Below are 21,284 nucleotides of genomic sequence, written 5' to 3'. Positions count from 1 at the left end.
TGTTGAAAGTGAACACTTAGCTTCTTCAAAATGATCTTCTCTGTTCCCTAATGCTTGTTAAGCTGATAAATAAAAACCATGGTTTGTACAAGGCAAAATAATGCTGATAATTCACATTTTAAGGACATCTTGGCATATGTAACTGATATCTTACTTTATCTCACTGATTCAAGTCACTTCAGATAGAAAGAACTCCAAAGGGACATAGAAAACACTGTGCAAATATTGGATGTTATTTTACGTGTAGAATGGCTGTGCAAATATTAACTATTTTAGTGATCATTTTCATCACAGGCCACTTACCAGGGGTCTGCAGAAAGTCTCATGAAGCAGGGGTCGTTGTATTTATATGCTAACCTGCCCACACCTACACACATTTTTCTGAGGTGCTCACAGGTAATTTTCTAGGGTGCTTGCCTTCGTGTATTTGTGTGTTTTTCTTAAATATCATCATTTAAATCATTTTCTTCATCATTCTTCCGCCTCATCGGGGTCAGGGACAAGAGGAGACACTGAAAGTGTCCAACCGCTGACAGAAGTGAGGTTCTCTCAGGTGGGCAGCGCTTCGCCAGCCGCGCAGTTCCTCACCTCGTGTCTCATCAAAGACAAAAAAAATAGGCTCCGGAGAAGCCTCTACCAATGGGGGTGGTGTGAGTCTGCCTCTCCGACCATCTAAAAAAATACGCATGTGGAGCCTGCTAGGTCCATTCATGGTGCTGGGCAGGAGAAGAACACTGGACAAGGTAGAGAAGGTGTCCGGCCCCGCGCTTGCACAGGGCACGGGACCCCGCCTTCCAGAAGGCCCAGGGACCACCCGACCCCGGACGCAGGCAGGAAGCAGGGCTGGCCAGTCCAGGCCCCGCCCACTCGCTGCACATCCGCGCCCCTTCGGCGGCGGCGGCGGCGGCTGCGCGGGCCTCGGCTGCGCGGGCACGCGGGACGCCCAGCTGTCAATCACGCGCAGGGCTGAGTTCGGCGAGGCGGGAGCGGCGGCGGCGGCGGCGGCGGCGGCGATGGGACCCCAGCGAGAGATCTGCGGCTAGCTGGCTGCATTTGCTCCACGGGTCAGGGGATCGCAAGGGGGCAGGTAAAGCCTTGCGGAGCCCAGGGGTGAGGTTTTCTAGGCTCGGTTTGTCTTACTCCCTTCTCCTCCCTTTTTCTTTCCTTCCTCTCTCCTCATGCACAAATATTCATATTCTCTGTCTTTCACACACGCGCGCGCGCGCGCGCGCGCACACACACACACACACACCTAATTCGTCTACGTTTATTATATGGGCACAAATCTCTATGAAATCCATGCATGTTAAAATCCACCAATACGTACAAATTAGGAGTAACCAACTCCATTCTTTGGCTGTTTGTGGTTTATGTTATGTAAGAATTTGGGAGGTATACAGGGTGAACTCAGGAGTTTCTTTCCTGTGAGACAAGAAAAGTTGTAATATTAGATGAGAGTAAAAATATATGGATTTGGGGTTTGCAAAGCTGAACTGATTTCTTTTCCAGGCTGAATGTATCCGCCCCTTGCCCTTTCCTCTCCTTCGCCTTATCTGAAGATGTTTGAGTTTTTGATATGATCTCAGCACCTACTTCTTTGTGTTGTTAGAATGGGGCATTGGGTGCGGGTCCGACCAAAGCTGATGACCTCAAAGAAAACAGCTGGAGTTGAACAGCTTTTATTTACTTAATTGGTTCCTGGCTCTGTAGCAGAAATATTTTCAGCACCTTGAACAGCTCCTTGGGCTCCAGACCAGGCCAGCCTCTGGTGAAGGGCATGTGTGGAGTCGGTTTTTTTCAAAGAAAGAGAGGTCGGTGACAGATAAAAAGAAGGATCATTTAATGAGAGAGAGAGGCACGGACGAAAGACAGACAGACTTGTTTTCTGTTACTTATCCAGACCCTGAAATACAATAAAATTTCAGGACAAACTAATGTCTTGAAGAAGGTTGGTTTGGGCCATGGTACATACAAAGTGAACCAGGAAAATATTGAAGACAGTTTTTCAGGCCTCAGCCATGCTTACACACCTCAAGCCTTTGAGATCCTCCTGAAGATGGATGGGGAACTGTTCATCAGAAAGAATTCTTAACGCCTCTTGAGAAATATAGCCCCAGTTATTATTTTCTTTCACATGACTAGAGTAATGTAGGAAACCAATAGCTCCAGAGCTGGCAATGGCTTTTTAATTAAATCTTGCATGGGCACCTGCTTTTCTTAGGCAGATGAAAAGTAAAATGATCATGATAGGAAGAAAATGGATATAGGAGTAAAAAAATCGACCTCATGAGTAAATCATCCAAAGAGCCTTAATAAGTCTAAAATGCATGTAAATAGATTAGAAAACACAATGGCTATAAGATTATTTTACATTATAATGGAACAGGCACCAAAGAGATCAAATCTGGAGTCTCTATCGGAAGCTAGTAATCTTTTTCTTTAGACTTTGTAAAACACAACTGAGTCAGCCTAGTTGGTATTATTGACTGCATGGAATAGAATTATATCAAAATAAGAATATATTTATATAATGTGTTATAGTTTACAGATCCTTTTCATTTACATTATCTCCTTTATAAACTCTCATGAGAGCCCATTAAAAAGTTATAAAATATGTTGTACTTTTGTAAAAAGAAAAAAACTATCTCTGCTCTTGAACAGGAAGTCCTTTGTTGATGTTAAATGATTCCTTACAAGTTATAAAAATGACTTATGAAATTTAGACTTTTATCTGGATCACATTCTGCAGAGATTTTTATTCTTAACTAGGTTTGAAGAATGAGCCATTAAAAGGAAAGGTCAAAGAGTAAACAACAAAAAGAGGAAGAGGAGAATTTCAAAGGTAAGACTCAAACTTTGTCACATGTAAACTGGTAAGCACCTTGTGGTCTGCACCTCGATAAAGAAGTTTAGCATGAATATGGATTCTTTTGCTCTGTTCATTTTGGTTTGGACTTTATTTTATCTAACTTAAAAATACATCTCAAAGAGGTAAAATAATAAGATAACTGCATATCATTATCTCCCCTCCCCCTTTAAAAATTATAAGAGTGACTGCTTATCTACTAACTTAGAAGGAATAAAAATTAACACTGGAGAGCCACGATCTCTACCACTGTCCCAGGACAATGAAGTATCTCTGAATGAACCACTGTTCATTAGTAGAAACACATTTTCAAGTTTTAAGTTCATGCTTATATAATTCCAGAATGCCTGATTTAAAAGTGAAAAAGCTGTTAGCAGGCTTTCATGCCATCCTGCATCCATTCTGAGTCTAACTGATTCTTTTAAGTGAATTGACCTTTGGTGTGGTATTGGATAAATTATCTAAACCAGCTACGTGCCTATACCTTGCATCTGTGGCCCAGAAGTGGCTCTAATGAGAACTTCACTCTCATTATCTCAGAATGATTTTATGGGAGAGAAAAACAGTATGAAAAATTGAATGATCTTTCCAAGAGAATAAAAAGAACAAGGCCTGTGCCTGGCTTCACAGCTGACTCACACATAGAGCCATGGGAAAACACTCATCCTTTTTTGGGCCTCAATTTTCTGCCTCTCTTCTCTCAAGGAGACCATGAAGACAAGTAATATAAAGTCTCTGGAATTCTTAAGGCTTCATGAGGCATAAAACCTTATTTCTATTTTCATGACTGTGAACATTTTTCAAGTAAAATAAAAAGTAACTGCTCCTATTAGACTGAAATTCAAATTTCCAAAAACTGATGTCTAGTGTAGTGGCACATATAAGGATCATGGTAACACATGCATGGGTTTGTTTGCTGAATAGTCATTCAAGGGATTCTCAGTATTTATCCTTCTTCCTGCTGCAAATACCTCATTTCAGTGCCCATTTTGTTGCACATACTACTTCAGAAGTGTTTCTTCTTCTAGCCCAAGGGTCAACTGAGAGCAAAATGTTGTGCCCCACTCATCTTTGTAACCAGCGTCTCACATAATCTAGCATATAACTAGTGCTTTAAAAGCACCGAAGGAAAGGAGGAATGAAAAATAAAGGACCACTCAGACCATCATCCACACCAACTCATCTAGAACTCTGTGCCAAGAAATTTCAAAATAGTAAGCAGGATAGAAAATGTCCCTGGCCTCAAGAAGTTTTCAGTTTATCGTGTATACAGTCTATCAGACCATCAGATAAACCACATCACAGAGGACTGGGTAGTAACAAGAGCTATGAAGAGAAACAAATCTAGATAAGGGGATAGAGAGTGATAGAGGGCTGATATTTATTGTGCTCACTGTAGAAAGCCTCTCAGAAGAGTTGGGGAGTGGGGGCAGTTAATGAATGATTCTTCTGTCTCTATGAGTCCCTGGTATATAACAGGTAGGCTATGTTGCTAAGAATTGAATATCCACTTACTGTACAACAGCTAAGATAGATACCAGATACAAGAAAAAGAAGAAGACTATGGATGTATCCTCACTTATCTGCACCCAGAAAGTCCTTCTGGAAAAATGAAGGCAGTTCCCCCTCCATAGATGACCAAGTAATCAGACACTAATGTTGCTTGTGCTCCATCATGAAGGCCATGCTGGCAGTGAGGATGCAGCAGGCTCCTCCAAAATGTGTATGAAATGAATACTCATAAGGACCCACTTAAATACACTATCAGAGAATATTTTCACTCACCTCCCCTATGCATACACTTCCTGGGATATTAAAGCTTTCTCTAAAGAAAGGAGCTCCTTCAGCATCCATCACTTAACAACAGCCATAGATTTAACATTACTGTTTTTGCTGATGCTAATATACCTATCAAAACACAAACCAGAATCCTCATGAAATCTTACTCATTAAATAAATGCTGAGACAAGCTAAAGTGCCTTTGCACATACTATTGCTTTCTTCTCAATCCTACTTTATCATGTAATCATCACTCAGCTTTTAAAGTGATGTTGTGAAGTGACCTTGTGTATCCTCTTTATAATATTGGAGGTGTCAATCAACCAAGTATAACTAACATTTTCTATACTAGGACAAAAAGTTACTGACTTTCCTATGAGGAATATAACTCTCTGCTGAGATTTTTTAGGTGCAAAGTTTCTGCTATAACATGTTATATTTTAAAATTCATGTTCTACCAAGTGATCCATCTCCTATAAGAGTGAATCTCAACAAATTTTATGTTTGGAAAGATGTATGAAACCCAGGGACTACCTCTACTGAAATAACATTAAACAAACACACAACTGTTCAGTCTCCTGAATACCAAGTAACTAATCTAACTAGCAGCTTATATGCTCTTTTAAACTGAAGCTCCATGCATACAATAATAAAGCAATCTGACAACCAACCATTCAGAACTTGGGAGGAGGAAAATCCCTAAACCTAGTTATTTATCCAACAAAAATCAACTCATTCTGTAAATTCATGGCCAAAGACTCCTGAAAATTCTACATCTAGAAGGAATTAGAGGTCATCAGGTCCAGCCACCTTATTTTAAGGATGATGAAACCATAGCCCAGGGAGGTTACCAAGCTTGCCTAAGATGTCAGTACCAGTAAGTTGCAAATCAAGAACTAGCATTAGAGCCCTTTCTCTGCTCCATGTGGTTGTCATAGCCAAAGTCACATCCTTGCACTTTCTATGCCCAGAGAAGAGAATAAGACTCCTTGGGATTTCTCTTCTGAAATGTATCTAACATCACTGAAAATCCATTCTGACTTAGAGTAGAGCCATCTATCACTCAGGCTCAAAAGCATTTGTTTTATGACATCTTCTCTCTCTTTTATGATGTTACCCATGTCGTGTTTAGCCAAGCTGGGCTGCTGGGTCTCATCCTCTAAAGCAGAAACATTTAACCTAGGGCACTGGGAACAAGCTGTGCAGGGGAGGACTCCAGGATGTCACAAGGTCCTGCTCTGCACCGAAGCTAAATCCTGAGAAAGGACAACTTCAGCATCACAGGAAGATAACTCTTACTATTGTTATGAGGGACTTTTTTTTACACCTATCATATCTATTTTTGGCCTTTTTTAATGTTAAAGTCTCTACTGCTTTATAGAAAACCTGAACATATGTATTTGTATGAGCTGGTTCTGATTATGCAAATCTGTTAATCAATCCATACTCCCGTTGATCGTTTTGTCATCTTTCATCTACTCCCTGACTCATATAACCTTTAGTAGATAACTTTTCTATGCCTCAATTTCCTCAATGACAAAGTAGACTTAGTAATACTAATCCCATCTTCCCTTGACTGAAAGCTTATTAGAATGTCTTAGAAGAAAGTGCCTTTAAAACTATTCTACTTCTATACCATTAGTAATAGGCTCTTATTAATCATCTTCATTGTGTAAGCATGAAATAAAAGGTACTAAAGAGGTCATCCTAGCATTTAAAATATGAAAACTAGGTTAACAAAAGAATTTGGTCCATTAGATGTTATTGCTCTAATCAGGCAAAATACCCTCTGAAATCTTGATATTGTTACAAAATAATATCCTTCTGAAATGTTAAAAAAGCAAGCACACACACACAAAAATTTATTCGCCTGCTCTCTCCTCCTGGTTGATTTCTTTACAAGGTAATCTGGACCTGAGACAGGAAGAAGACACTGGAAGGCAGGCGCTAAACTTGACACTGACCAACACTTAAAAAGATGAGGTCATCAGTCACCATCAGTGACACCTGTTTGCATCATTTTTCTAAGATCAGGGCCATATTTTCCTGAGTTTGACAATTTTTAACCAAAACCCACTTGTGGCTGAGGGCATACAGTTACAAGCTATTCTCAAGGGTTCACTTTGTGGCTATGGGTCAATGAATCCCTTGGTTCAACTTTGATTTTAGCCCCGTGATTATATCCAACCAAACTAAGTGGCCACACAGGAACACTTGCTAGAATTTTAGATTAAGTTTTTCTTGTATATAAACAATACTGCTTTGGTTTCATGACAAGTAATTGAAAACACTTAATGTGTCTTTTTATTGTCTGGATTATATAACATAGGCCCTGAGAGACCCTGGTCTAGCAGGAAGATACCTTTGAATATTGTTCCTTGCTTTGTCACATTGAGACAGGGAAAACCATCTAGATTTTAAAACTCTGTCCACAATGGGAAAACCATCTAAAGGATAATCAAAAAATCTAAAGAAGTATTTCACATTTCCAGCTACCTGTTGATCTGCTTATATGGAGATCAGAAAACCAAAGAAAAAACAGAATGAGAATTCTCTCACCAAAATTTCTGTCCTTCAGTTATTCCTTGTTTGTTTGTTTTGCCATGTATTAATAACCAAATGCCTCTCTTTAAGGTCAAATTAGATCAAATTAAATTGAAATTTCCATCTGAAGAAGGCAGCATCCTAAACAACCTACCCAGAGCTTAGTTTCATTAAACAGTTACCTGAATTTTTATTTATAGTAGACACTAAATGGAAATAGTAAAAAGTAGGTCTATTCTCTACATTACGCTCTAGCATCCCACCTAATCAGATGTATCAACAAATAACGCCTGAAATATCTGGAGTTAGAGTCAGTGAGGTGTTAATTATTGACCAAGCCAGTTGTGATTAATAAAGCATGAAGCATAAACTGCTCAGCAACTTTTTAATGACGCTTCTGTACAACTTGACAATTGTTAGAACAAGATACATGAGATCCAAAGGCAGAATTTCAAATTGCTGTGTAACACCATGTAGCTTCCACAAGGGAACATAGTTAAGCATTGAAGAGGACAGTCCAAGACAAATTTCACCTGTAGCAAGTGAGAGTGCCTGCTTAATTCTTTAACATGGAAGTGTAAACACTACTGGATTCTAAGAGACTGAAGATTTATTGTCAAGACAGCTGGAAATCTCAGCTTCCTTGCTGCATTTCTCATGTGCTTCCTGCTTAAATTTTTGCATCATCTCGGGGTGCTGTACTGTTAATGTCTCGTTTCACTTACGGAGAACCAGTTCTGGTCAGGGAGTGTTTGGGGTGATTTTGCATTCAGTAAAGAAGACCAGCTTGGGTAAGAAAGACAAGTCCTTTAAGGTATCTTTTCTGTCCAGAGAAAGAGCATTGTTCAATTAGGCTGACATTACTCAGCCTGGTTCTTACCTTTAATATGCCTTTTGATCCTGAGGCCAGAGCTCATCGGGCTGATGCCTGTGGATATTGTCATTCCAGCCAAGAAGGATGAGTTCTTGCAGCAACGTCTGTGGGTCCAGGCAGGCACAGGCTGCTACCGACGGCGGGCACCAGCGCTATGGAGTCCGGTCCTACCTGCACCAGTTTTATGAGGACTGTACCACTTCCATCTGGGAGTATGAGGATGATTTCCAGATCCAGAGATCACCCAACAGGTGGAGCTCAGTATTCTGGAAGGTAAGTAAAGAGCATGGGTTTAACTCAGGAAATGGAGAAACCATTTCATACGGTAAGTAATTCAGCTGCAGAGAACTGAGAGGTCTGGGACTCTGTATGCATCCCTCTTGGTGATTCTAAGTGCAGTTTTCTTCCTTAGGAAAGGAGACTGTAAACCTTGGGAAGAAAGCCTCTAAACACAGTACAGTTGTTGATTTTAAGGTGAAATGTAAATAGATATAATTGCCATCATTATTATTTTTGCTACTGTTATTAACGTGCCACATAAATTCACCAACTATGAAAGCCATTCAAAGGCAACTTGTTTTAAGCCTCCCCTACAGGTTTGGATGGTATCACTTTAAAAGTTACAATAATTATTAAAAGAAATAGTTGGGTACTGGAGAGAGTTAATGCTGAGGCATAATACAGTGGTCAGTCTACCTGCCCTACTTCTACTAGATATGTGGTCATAAAGTTCTATGAGCTTCAGCTTCCTTGAAAGGTACGAGCCTTGCTGGACAAGAAATTCAGTCATTCAGTATGTAATTAGTGAGCACCTACTCCATTCAAAAAGTTGCAAAGTGCTGGAAATTAAAGCAGTAAATGGGAGAAGAAAAAGTCCCTGCCCTTACAAAATTTACAATCTATCATGGAAAACAGACCATAAACAAATAAACCACACAATAATAGTAGAAAGTAGCAAGTATTGAATAATAGTGGCAAGTGCTACGAAGAGAACTAAATCAGAATAAGAGGCTAGGGAGGGATAGAGAACTGATATTTAGTTATGCTGATCACAGAAAGCCTTTCGAAGAAGATGACCTTTGAACAAGTACCAGGATAAGCTGAGGGAGATCATAAAATTATTTGGCTGAAGGTCATTCTCGGTTGGGAAAATAGCAAGTCCAAAAGCTCTGAAATGGGAACAAGTTTGGTGTGTTTGAAAAAATAGCAAGAGGTCCAGAGGAGGTGGAGGGGAATGAGAGGGAGGAAAGAACAGTTGACAAATTCAGAAAAATGACAGGACACAGATGGTTTGTGTGGAGCCTTGGAGGTGATTGTGAAGACTTTGGCTTTCCCCTTGAGAGACACAAGAAGCCACCTGAATGTTCAAGTAGATGAGTGACGCAACCTGACCAATATTTTAGCAAGATCACTGTGGCTATAGCACAGAAAACAAATTACAGAACCACAGAGATAGAAGTAGCTAAATTATTTAAGAGTCTATTGAAGTACCCAGGGGCAAGAGATACTAGTGGCTTAGATTAGGATGGTGTTAATGGAGATGGTAAAATGTAGTCAGATTTAACATGAAGTTTGAAGGCCAGCTAAGACACACTGGTGAATTAGACATAAAAGAAAAAAGAGTCAAGCCTGACTCCAAGACTTGCAGGCTGAGATCTTTAGTGGATGATGTTATAACTCACTGGGATTGAGAACACCAGGAGAGCAGTGGGATGGTTGATGAATCAAGAGTCTGATTTTGGCATTGCCACACTGGCGAGTCAGATACAACTTAGCGACTAAACACCACCACCACAGTGGAGGTGCCTATTAATCATGCAAGTGGAGATCTGCATAAGTATTTAAATATACCAGTCTTCAGCTCCTGAATTGGGAGTCACTGACCTATAGAATGTATATAAGGTACCAGACTAGAAAAGGGCATCCAAGAAGAGAGTACAGACATAAAAGAGAAGAAGGCATCGGATATTCCAATATTTATAAATCAGGAAAAGGACAAGGATGTAGGAAGGGCTACTGAGAAGGTTCAGCTTTAGATGATGCCTCAGATTCCCTCCAGTCTATAATTCTGTGTTTTAGAGATTTCTGATCATCCCTAACTTTCTCCCAAAATATCACAGAAATTTAGACACTGATGCTGACATAAACTTCCAATGTACTGGCAATAGAATTCAACAAGAGGCAAGTAACAAAGTAATGATTATTAGCATGGACTCTGTCCTTGGCTGCTGTTGCTCTGGTTCAGTTGCCCGGTCATGTTTGACTCTTTGCGACCCCATGGGCTGCAGCACGCCAGGCCTCCCTGCCCTTCACCATCTCCCGAAGTTTGCCCAAGTTCATGTTCATTGTATAGGTGATGCCATCCAGCCATCTCATCCTCTGATGCCTTCTCCTTCTGCCCTCAATCTTTCCCTGCATCAGGGACTTTTCAGTGATCGGCTGTTCATATCAATGACCAAAATACTGGACTTTCAGCTTCGGCATCAGTCCTTCCAATGAGTATTCAGGGTTGATTTCCCTTACGATCGCCTGGTTTGAGCATATTGCTGTGGAAGGGACTCTCGGGAGTCTTCTCCAGCACCACAGTTCAAAGACATCAATTCCTTGGCTGACATGGGTTCAAATCTCAACTTTTTCAGTTAATAGCTATAACCATTACACCAGGTAACTCAGTGGTAAAGAATCCACCTGCTAATGCAGGAGATGTGGGTTTGGTCCCTGGGTCAGGAATGTCCCCTGGAGGAGGAAACGGCAACCCACTCTAGTATTCTTGCCTGGAAAATCCTACAGACAGAGGAGCCTGGCGGGCTACAGTCCATAGGGTCCAAACAGTTGGACATGACTAAGCACGAACATGAGAAACTTGACCTTAATGAGCCTCTAACAGTGATACATATAATACCTACCACATACTTGTGAGACTTAAGTAAGATAACATATGCAAAGAGCTTAGTACAATGTCTGGTAGGTACTCAATAAGCATTTAATGTCTTAGCTCCTATTTTCAGATGTCATACGGAACACTGAGTTCTGAAATAGAAATAAAACTGGAAACTTAGTTAATAAGTGAAATATTGGGTAATACAATGGTTACTATGGTTTACCCAAGACCTCTGTTGATTCAAAATCTTACAACTGTCGGTTCTCTATACTAGAATTGGTCAAGCCAGCTTTTTTATTCTGTACAAGTGTTGAATCCGTACTGGCCTGGACCAATGAAATACATAGCCAAGCTTGGCACATCTTGTATTTACCCAGAGAAGTGGGTGGTTGCTTCTCTATGTGTCAAAAAAACAAATATTTGCCTGACAGGTCTGTTGTGCCAAGAGCCTAAAATGCCTCTGACATACAGAATATTGCAAATGCTGGTGGTTCCAAAGCACTAGTGGCTATACGACTTGTGAAGCTATAAATCCATCGAATAATATACGGGTATGGATTTACAATAAAGAACTCTCAGTAAATTACCAACCCCAGGATTCAGATTTCAGTATTTTCTCTCTTCTGTTTTATACAGACAAGATCCAAAAATATTTGTTCCCTGTTGTACTGGACCTAGTTCAGAGAATAAAACCGAGCAAACATCCATAGCCTTATAGAGGTTATATGCCAGCAAAATCCAAATCCTAAACACATCGTAATCATAAAACACTCAATTGAGAAGCCTACAGTCAACCAGAAAAAGCCAAGAATGGATTGTCTTAGAGACCTCATCTCAACCAAGGGAATACACCAGACACTCCTGGGTTGCCTCCTAGGGGATATAAGGGAACTCTTGCCAGCCAGTAATGTGAGGTACTTTGTATCAACACAGAGAAAGGCACTGATTATGCATGTTTCCATTATGATTCTTCTTTATGTTTTTTTCTTCCATTTCAAACTGCGTCTTGTACATAGTTCAAGATGTGGGCTCCCCCTGACCCCTCTTCCACTATAGTGTTGCTAAGGCCACAGGGGTCTCTCACTGGGGCCACACTCACAGAGCCTCAGCAGGTCTCTGCTGCTGAGCCAGCTCCTTAGTGTGGGCAGCAATGGGAGGGGGCTTAATGAGAATGGAGACTGCAATTAATCGGGCCTGAGTTAGAAACTTTATGGGACTTCCCTGGTGGCTCAGATGGTAAAGAATCTGCCTGTAAGGCAGGAAGACTGGGGTTCAGTCCCTGGATCGGGAAGATCCCCTGGAGAAGGAAATGGCAACCCACTGCAGTATTCTTGCCTGGAGAATTCCATGGACAGAGGAGCCTGGAGGGCTCCAGTCCATACAGTCCATGGGGTCGCAAAGAGTCGGACATGACTGAGTGATTAACACTTAAGAAACTTTGCTCTAGCCATGGATCAACATAACCTTGTTCCCACAATGCTGTTCTTTTTTTTTTTTTAACAAATATTTATATGTCCACCATGCACAAGGCTCTGGGTTCAGTTGTGAACACGACACTTCTTCGCTTGTGAATAAGGTATAGCCTTGACCTGACAGAGTTCACAGTCAAATAAGGAAGATGGATGTGTACGGAGATTGTTACAATCCAGTGTGACAGCGTCGCAGTACATACCGGGAGCCCAGGGTTTGGGGCAGGGAGACCCTGATGCAGCCTGGGGAGGAAGTGACTCCACAGAGGCGTTCACAGGAACAGGGGATCCATCCCAAGAGAAAGAAAAGCATTGCAGAAGCATTTGTGAGAGAAGATGGCAGTCTTGGGAGATGCCAACAGTTCAGTGTGGCTGGGCTAAGGGTGGAGCACAAAGGCCAGGAGACGAACCAAGAGAACGACATGGGAATGTATACAAGAGCTGGATCACAGAGACTTTGAAAGGCTGTGAAGTAGAAATGTCTCCAGAACCTTCCAGCTCGATTGAGTACAGTGAGAGGGTAAGGTAATAAATCAAGACTTTCTTGGGAAGGCTGTCTCACAGCCAGGAACAAACAGCCTCACCCCACCACCACCAGAGCACACACACACCGTGTTATACACATTCTCTGCGCCTCACATTCTAGATGCCTGCGTGACTGCCTCCGGCGCTGCTAGCTTCCCCAGTGCCTACAACTGCTGCTGTCTGCAAAAACCTGTGTGACAAGGTCTCACCTACCCCCTGCCACCCACTGCCTCTGGCCAAGAACCTAACAGGCTGTCGTGGAATTTTTCTTTTTCATCCTTGCACTTGACTAAGACTGCTCCCACTTCATTGTGCAGCAAACAGCCAAAGTACAGCAGGTATGAACTAATAGAAGCAGGCTTCTCGCCCCAATTGTTCTTTCCTCACCCCGGGATTATCTTCCTCTTCAACCCCTATTAGAAATCTCCCAAAGGATGTTCAACAGCAATGGGCAGGTACAAGGCAAGACTGTTTCCTCCCCAGACTTAGTAAAAGTGAAAATGATCCTGGTACCTCTCCTGTCTCCCTAGACCCCCCTCCTTCCTGTTCCAGTCTCTCCAGTTTTCCCCCTTATTCTGAATAAGCTAAATCAGAATTTAAACCTACACCTTGGATTTCTTTTCAAAGACTTGCTAAAATGAATAAGGAAACCCCTTAAGAGAAACCATGTGGTATTATTTTCAAAAAAACATTTTCTCAGGTGGCATGTGAAAAACGGACGAAGAAAGATGAGCCTAGCCAGGGGGATGATCAGAATACTATTGCAATGATATGGGCAAGAGTTAATAGTGCTCTGTTACCATTAGAGTAGGTATGGTGATGGAGAGATAAGAGTGAAGAGAATTTCATGTGGTAGAATTAATAAGATTTAATTATCCATCGACTACCAGCATGAGGAAAGACTCAGTGAATGGGTGGACGGCAGGAATGCAGAGACATTAAGCAGAAAAGAAGGAACATCATTTTGAATATTTGGGGTTTGAAGAGCCTTTGGGACATCTTTGTGTAAATCCTCCCATTGACTATCATAAATATGGGGCTACAGCCCAGGAGAGAAATCTAGACTGGGGTTGGAGATTTGGAACTCATTGGTACATAGGTGGGAGTTGAAACTGTGGCCACAAAATTAAACCCTAGAGAGAACATATTGAGTAAGAGATGTGAGTCAGGGCTGGAACCCTGGGGAACACCAATAATTTAAGAGTTCCTGGCAAAGCAGGTTAAGAGTGAGTTGTTAAAGATGTAGACATGGATGCAGGAGGGAAATGTGTCCAGGAAAACCATTGGTGAGGGTCTTAATAAAGCCTGAGTGCTGAAAATCAATGACTACAGGATATACACATGGAGAAGAAAAACTGGATTTGACAATTAAGAGGTCATCGGTAACCTCAGAGAGAGGGGTTTCAGTGCAATGGTAGAGGACTAAGCTTTTCTGCCAAGGGTAGGAATGAATTCAAGCAGTAGCTAGAGGGGAACGCAGGGTTCTGGAATAGCTTTTGAAGATGGAAGTGATTGAATGTGCTGACTGGCTGGAGGGACAGAGCTAGAGGAACTAGCGGGAGATCCCACTGCCCAGGAGGGCTATGGAAAGTGTACCAGGCGAGGCCTACACGGAAGGACTTGGATCCCAGCCTGGCATCGGTCATTGCTTTGTAAAGCTCCGTGTCCCTACAAGAGGGTCAGGCCAGATGAGTTAGAATCTGCCATCAGTCGGGCAGGGGACACCACTCTGAGCTCACGTGCTGCAAAAGAGAGGTCAGTCACAGCCCTCAGGGCAGACGAGGATGAAGGAAAGCCCGTCTCCACTCTTGCTGCGCGTCTTCTGGATTTCACCTCGAATCCAGATGGCTCCTTTCACGTTTAGCTCCATCCAGCAACTTCCCCCCACACGCTGCTCTTCCCTGCCATGCTGGCTCTGGCTTCCAACAGCCCTGACTGCCTCCTCTCTGCCAGAACAGCTGCCTTGCTCCTGCTGCCAGCTCTGCTTCTTGGAGGAAACTGCATTTTCAGTTTCTCATCAGCTCATAGACGGAACAACGAAGGGGGACATTGATCAAAATAACAGCAGTTTCTTGCTCGCGGCCCCCAGCAGCAGAATTTCTGGACTCCGAGCTCTCCTCCCTGTCCAGTCCTCCTTTCCAGCAGCAGAGACTGGGTTTTCACCGCTCCTCCCCAGAGTCAACAGAGTCATCAGAAGTCACAGCATGAAAACTGCCCATGTGTATCGTCACTCAGTCATGTCTGCCTCTTTGTGACCTCATAGACTAGAGCCTGCCAGGCTCCTCTGTCCATGGGATATCCCAGGCAAGAATACTGGATGGGCTGCCGTTTCCTTCTCCAGGGAAAACTGCCCTTGCTGCTGTCTCTACAGTCAGTCTGTCATCACCAGGAGCGGCCCTTCTCTCTCACTAGGGGTGTTGATTTAACCATCCCACAGCACCCAGCTACTCTGGGCAGCCCCGCCCCCAGCAGCCCTGCAAGACTTTTGCATGACCCCAAACAGAACTGGTTTACTCTCTTAGAACCTTTAAAAGAAAAGCCTGTGTTGCCTTTCTTAAACTCTATTTAATAGAACCTCTTTTCTCTTAGACCAAGGACTACTTCAAGTCAGAGCCATGTCCAGAAACAAATTTTTTGATACTGTATGGCATCACTCCAAAGTTCTTATTCCATTCTGTACACTTAGATGACACCAGGATTACACTGATGTATGTCAGTATCCCTCCTCACCACTATGATGCTCTCAGCGAAGTATTCTGTGTTTTTCCTTCATGTCTACCACCCCAAGCTCTTCCTGATGTGTTTGAACAGGTTTGGAGTCACTCTGGGCACCTCTTTTGGAGATCCTCATTAGACTTGCATGGGTGGCACCCTCAGAATCCTGGGGATTATGTACTATTCATTACGTCATGCTCCCCTCCACAGATGGCAAGCCTCTCTCTCCGATCCTCTGATATAACAGGGAACAGGGGCAAGGCTCAGGGAGGCCAGCCACTTTCCAGTTCTTGAAATGAGCAAGAGTTCTGCCATCTGCAAGGCATAGTTTGCCTTTTAGCTTCTGACTGATATTCCAAGAGTGGATTTTAATCTATAAAACACTGCTCAGTTGAGGAGCAGACTGCTCTGAGAATCAATCACCTGGCTCCAAGTTCAGCAGTCTGGTGGTTTAAGCTAGTCAGTCAGGAATATTTATTGGGCTCAAGACTAGTCTGACTGCTGCAGAGAGACGGGACAGAAATAGAAGACAGAGCGCCCTGGCCTCCCTTGCTCTTAAGAACCTTAGAAACGAAGATGGATACGTTTTTGCTGCCCTCAATTTTGGAGAATTAGTGCCAGTTCTTGAGGAGGGAGGTAATTTAGTGACATATGAAGCATGTCACCATGGATATTTAAGTTAATTTAGTTTGGGCATTCAGAATTTTCCAACATGAGTCATTTTTTAAACATTATAAATAACAGTTAGTCTTTGAAGGTGAATTGATTTGCCACCATTCTTGGAAAAATGTAGAAAGCCATCCAAAATGTGATATTTTACAACCCAATTTTTTTCCTGCAATACTTGTATCTTATGTAGAATACTTCTTTTTTTTTTTTTTTTCAGAAGACTGACTCTTGTTTTTCAGTTTCTTTACAATATTACATAATGGAAATTTGTTGATATATGGTGACTAAAACTCTATTGTAATTTTTTAAAAGATAGTAGAAGGTAATGTACAAAATATCAATTGGTGAAGTCTCATGGAAGAATGAAAGTGGGAAGTGGGGCTTAGAAGTCACACAGACCTGGTAGAGTCCAGTCACACCCCCTGCTTAATAAGGGGACTTTGAACTATGTTTCTTCAACCCTATAAACCTGTTTCTTATAGGTGAAATAGGGATAAAAATATCTATATCTCATGAGATGCTGGTGAGGATTAAGTGAAAAACAGTGCCTGGGTCATCATCAGTGCTCAATATCATTAGCTCTCCTCCCCTCTTTGTTAGAGAGATGGATTTGCAAATGTTTTCCTTCTGTTATCGCAACTTTCTACTAAAGAAGTATCTAATAATGTGTATTTCCTTGAATTATAATAAGTAAGTTAGATAAATATACTTTAGATGTTCAAGATTAAATTGTGTTATGCATTTGGTTATTTTTTCCAACCTTGTTATTCTAACTAAAAGCAATTAGGAATAGGAGGAAATGAAAAATGTGTTTAAAAAATAAGCTATATTAGCTGTTCTTTATCCCAAGTACTGACAGATTGTTGCAATGCTCTTGCCAATGTAGCATAATTTTACAAGAGGCACATTTCCAAATAATAGTAGTAATAGCTACTTATTGCAATGCGTGACTTAGCCAGGCCCAGGGCTGAAAGCTTTCATGCATGGTCTCATTTAGTCCTCACAACTTTATGAGGTAGGTACTATTATCATTTATCATTTTATAAATGGGAAAGTTAACAAGAGTGTTTAAGTGACTTTCCTTCTATGATTCAAGTACTAGTTGGCAGTGCTGGAATCTAAGCCTGAGCCTGTCCATTCCAAACCTCTGAACTTAAACCACCAGATGGTATATCACTCTCCATCTTCAGCGGGTTACATTTTATTAGAACTTGAGCTCATGCAGTTTCATCTCCATCTGCTGCTCTTAACGTTTCTCAACCTCTGCACAAGTCCAAACAGCTACATGTTCGAGGAGAAAGAGCACTGGCCTGGGGGTCAGACCTGTGGCTTCTAGCCCGCCCTGTGCTACTCACTACCTGTCCTCACTGTCCCTCCTTGGGGAAGTGACCTGCCCTCCGTGAGGCTACATTCCCTTGCCTTTAACTGGTAATCATGGTTCTTTCTCCACCAACTTGGAGAAAGGGCGAGGTGTTACACACTGTCAATGGCCTCCAGCCAAAATCACCAGGAACACACTTCTGTGTTGAACAAATTGAGTGTGTTGCTCATCACAGTGAGAGAAAATGACACCAAAGGGCACTTCAGTAAGAGAATGTGAGAAAGGATCAAAGGGTGTGGGCTTTGGTTGGGTGATTTGAGGAGGGTGGGGTAGGCATGGGGGACTGAAGAGTCTGCAGGAGCCAGTGTTTACTTTGGATTATCAGGGACAATTCTATGATTAGGTATCTTAATAAATCTTATCTATCCCAAGCGCAGACTAGAGTGAGACTAAATAAAACTGTAATTGGTAAAGAATCAACAGTCATTTATATTATGCAGGATGGGAAGAGCATGGTGTTTTCTGGTTTGTAAATGACCTTGTTTTTGTCTGTGTTTAGACAAAATTATGAAGTGGTTTTGGTTTGTCTCACTTCATCATGAGCACAGAATGAGCTTGTCTGATGTTGAGGTTCTGCGAGGTTGATTGTGCCAACAGAACAACATGGCACCCATGGGGTTCCCAGGCCAGCTTCTGGTGGGTAGAGTGACGCCAGCTCTTAGGTATGGGGCTGTTTTTCTTTTGCTCAAGACCAAATGAGACAACATAAGCCAAAGGGGCTTTGTCAGTTGCAAAGCATTGGACAAACAGAAAACTCAAAGGAAAAATCAAGTCAGTGATGCAGTACCTGGTTGGTATCAAAATCAGAAAGGTCCTTCTTTCATCTTCTTTTTTAAAAAGAAAATTTTGTAGGCTTCCAACTGGGAAAAATCTCTCCTCTCAAACAAGACCCATCCTGCCCTGGAGAGCTGAAGTGCCGCATCCACTCAATCTTATTTGTGTCTTTCTCTAGGTCGGACTCATCTCGGGCACAGTCTTCGTGATTCTCGGATTGACTGTCCTGGCAGTGGGCTTTCTTGTGCCCCCCAAAATCGAAGCCTTTGGCGAGGCCAATTTCGTGGTGGTGGACACGCACGCTGTCCAGTTTAACGGAGCCCTTGACATGTGCAAGCTGGCGGGCGCCGTGCTGTTCTGCATCGGGGGCACATCCATGGCAGGGTGCCTGCTGATGTCGGTGTTCACAAAAAGCTACTCCAAAGAAGAGAAATTCCTTCAGCAAAGGTTTAAAGAACGAATCGCAGACATCAAGGCCCACACGCAGCCCATCACAAGAGCTCCCGGCCCAGGAGAAACAAAGATACCAGTCACTTTGTCCAGGGTTCACAATGTCCAGCCCTTAGCGGCAACCTGAAATCTTTTCCACCCAACCCTCCCCTCTCTAATTTACACCCAGTGTTGCAAGGGAGCAGGCATTTGGGAGACGACAAGTCTTTGGCTTTGACCTGCCCCAGAGCTATGCTGGGCAGTGGGCAGAGTGATGACTGAGCTCAGGCCCATTCCATTCAGCGGCCCTGGGGACGCTTGACGCAGTGGGTCAGCGTGGGCACATGCACCCAGCCGCCTAAAGAGGTGCAGCTGGGTGCCCACCAGGAGCTCTCTAGACCTACTTTTTCATACAGTGTGACTTTGTGACATTTTCCGTGTTCTTGGAAAGCGCTCAACAGTTCAGACCAGCCTACCAATGGCTAGTGTGGTCCATTTTACTTTCTTGTATTGTTTTTTTCTAATTTTCCAACCTTTCCTGTGTGGTGCTGCCTTCTATTCGTGGTCTCACTACATGTAAGATATTGTCGTGAGTGTTCATAGAAAAATCAAATTCCCTGGTTTTGACCCAATCATTGGTCTTTTAGCTCTAACGTAACATGAGTCCTTAAGATCAGAATCAAACTTTTCAGAATTCTCCACAAACTTTTGTTTGTTTTGTTTTCTCCAGTTTTTTCCATTTAAGGAGCTCAAATTGCCAACGCTAGAATCTTGGGAAAGAAATTAGTATTAGGAGAATCTATTTATGCAGTGTCCAAAAGCCCTGAAGTAAAAGTCAAGAAATTCGAGTGCCTATTAGTAACTAGCTGCGTGGTCTTGGGGAAAGCACCTAACCTCCCCAGGCGTCAGTTTCCCCATCTGTAGAATGGGGGTCCTGGTCTGCGATGTCTTGTTTTGCCATGTGTCGTTGTGTGTCCATGACCAAGGATGTTTACAGTGTTCCTGTGGCTATCACCACAGTGGGATTCTTTCAGATCTGGACTCCCAGAAACTTGCCAAGTCAGGATCCTCCATGCCACCCACTTCTAAATATCCAACCCCCGCAGTTTATACAGTGCTGTCATATTTTTATAGAAACAAAAGTAAGCCATCCTCCTCTAAGAAACCCCTGAGTAGACATAAACCTTAAGAGGGTTTTCTTTCTCGAAAAAGACACTTTCTTCTCCTGTAAAGTGTTCATCTCATCCCTTTGCACTTCTATTTAATCTGTGGATTTAAGTCAGACTGAGGAAAACAGAACACGTGATCTTGATACCCTCTCAGAACCTGTGCCACCTTCAAATTCTGTCTTTTTGTTTTTTCCTTTCTTCACTGGATAAATAAAATATGTGAACGAGCAGAACCCGAATTGCCTTGTCATTCCTTCGGTGCGACTGTTTTCTCTCCAACATGTAATTTTCCATTCTGAGGCTGAGTGAGCTCTGCAGGTCCCCTGGTGAAATGGAAGAATAAATGAAGCAATTAGTGCTCTTGTGCACATGGTTTCTTTTGCATTGTCCAGCATCAAACAGGCAGCAGATCAGCATCCTTCACAAGGATCGTTGGCCATGTTTGGGAGAAACTGTTCTAGTTTCCTCGGGTTCTTACCTTCCCTTGGCAATGCCATTTTACTTGTGTTCTCAGAAGCCTCATTCGAGCTCCCAGGCACCTGTTCAAGGTAAAACTGTGAGGTTTTCCCTGTTGACTTCTGTGATGTGTAGCAAGGAATCTTCAAGGATGAGACTTGACTTTTAAGAGCCTCCGGAATGAAAACTACATTCTTCTGGTTCCAATCAGTCTGGTCTCTAGTGCTTGTGGGCAATACACCATTAAATTCTCACAACTGGTGGGGGTTTCAGTATCTGCAGAATAGCTCATAGGGGTTGTTATGTGTATCCAAGAGTCAGACGCGACTTGAGCGACTTTCACTCACTGAGGAGGAACCAGGACCTTGCCCCCAAAGCTGCACTATTGGTTTTTTTTGACGGTTCCTCCCCTATCTCTGACCCATCAGAAGAATGTCCACGAGTGGATCACACCCTCTTTGAGCCCTTACCATAAAACTTCTCACTACACCCCCAACCCCCATGCCAAGGTGGGATACACAGTTTTGAGGGCTTTAATCTGCTGTGGTCCCTTTTGCCTGGCAAAGCAATCAAGCTGTATCTTTTCCACTTCACCCAAAACTCTGTCTCCAAGATTTAATTTGGTGCCAGGGTAGAGAGGCCAGATTCGGCTTTACATGCCACCTATTAAATGGAATCTCTGTTGTTCCTGTTGTTGTTCAGTCAGAAGGTCATGACTCTTGCGAACCCATGGACTCTAAGCCCACCCAGCTC

At 42.6% G+C, this 21,284-nt stretch overlaps 1 protein-coding gene across 1 annotated transcript; it reads left to right on the top strand.

Moving 5' to 3' along the window:
* The first annotated feature begins 905 nt into the window (after positions 1 to 905).
* Positions 906 to 20,308, top strand: NRSN1 (neurensin 1). The gene is made up of 4 exons (XM_043908812.1): positions 906 to 1,087; positions 2,770 to 2,842; positions 8,139 to 8,336; positions 18,656 to 20,308. The coding sequence occupies exons 3-4, from the start codon at positions 8,148 to 8,150 to the stop codon at positions 19,052 to 19,054; spliced, it is 588 nt and encodes a 195-aa protein (XP_043764747.1). The 5' UTR covers positions 906 to 1,087; positions 2,770 to 2,842; positions 8,139 to 8,147; the 3' UTR covers positions 19,055 to 20,308.
* Positions 20,309 to 21,284: the final 976 nt, after the last annotated feature.

Source organism: Cervus elaphus, chromosome 7 (assembly GCF_910594005.1).
Source record: "Cervus elaphus chromosome 7, mCerEla1.1, whole genome shotgun sequence".
NCBI lineage: Eukaryota > Metazoa > Chordata > Mammalia > Artiodactyla > Cervidae > Cervus > Cervus elaphus.
Note: the sequence above shows the minus strand (reverse complement) of the source record. Positions and strands in the feature narration are given on the sequence as shown.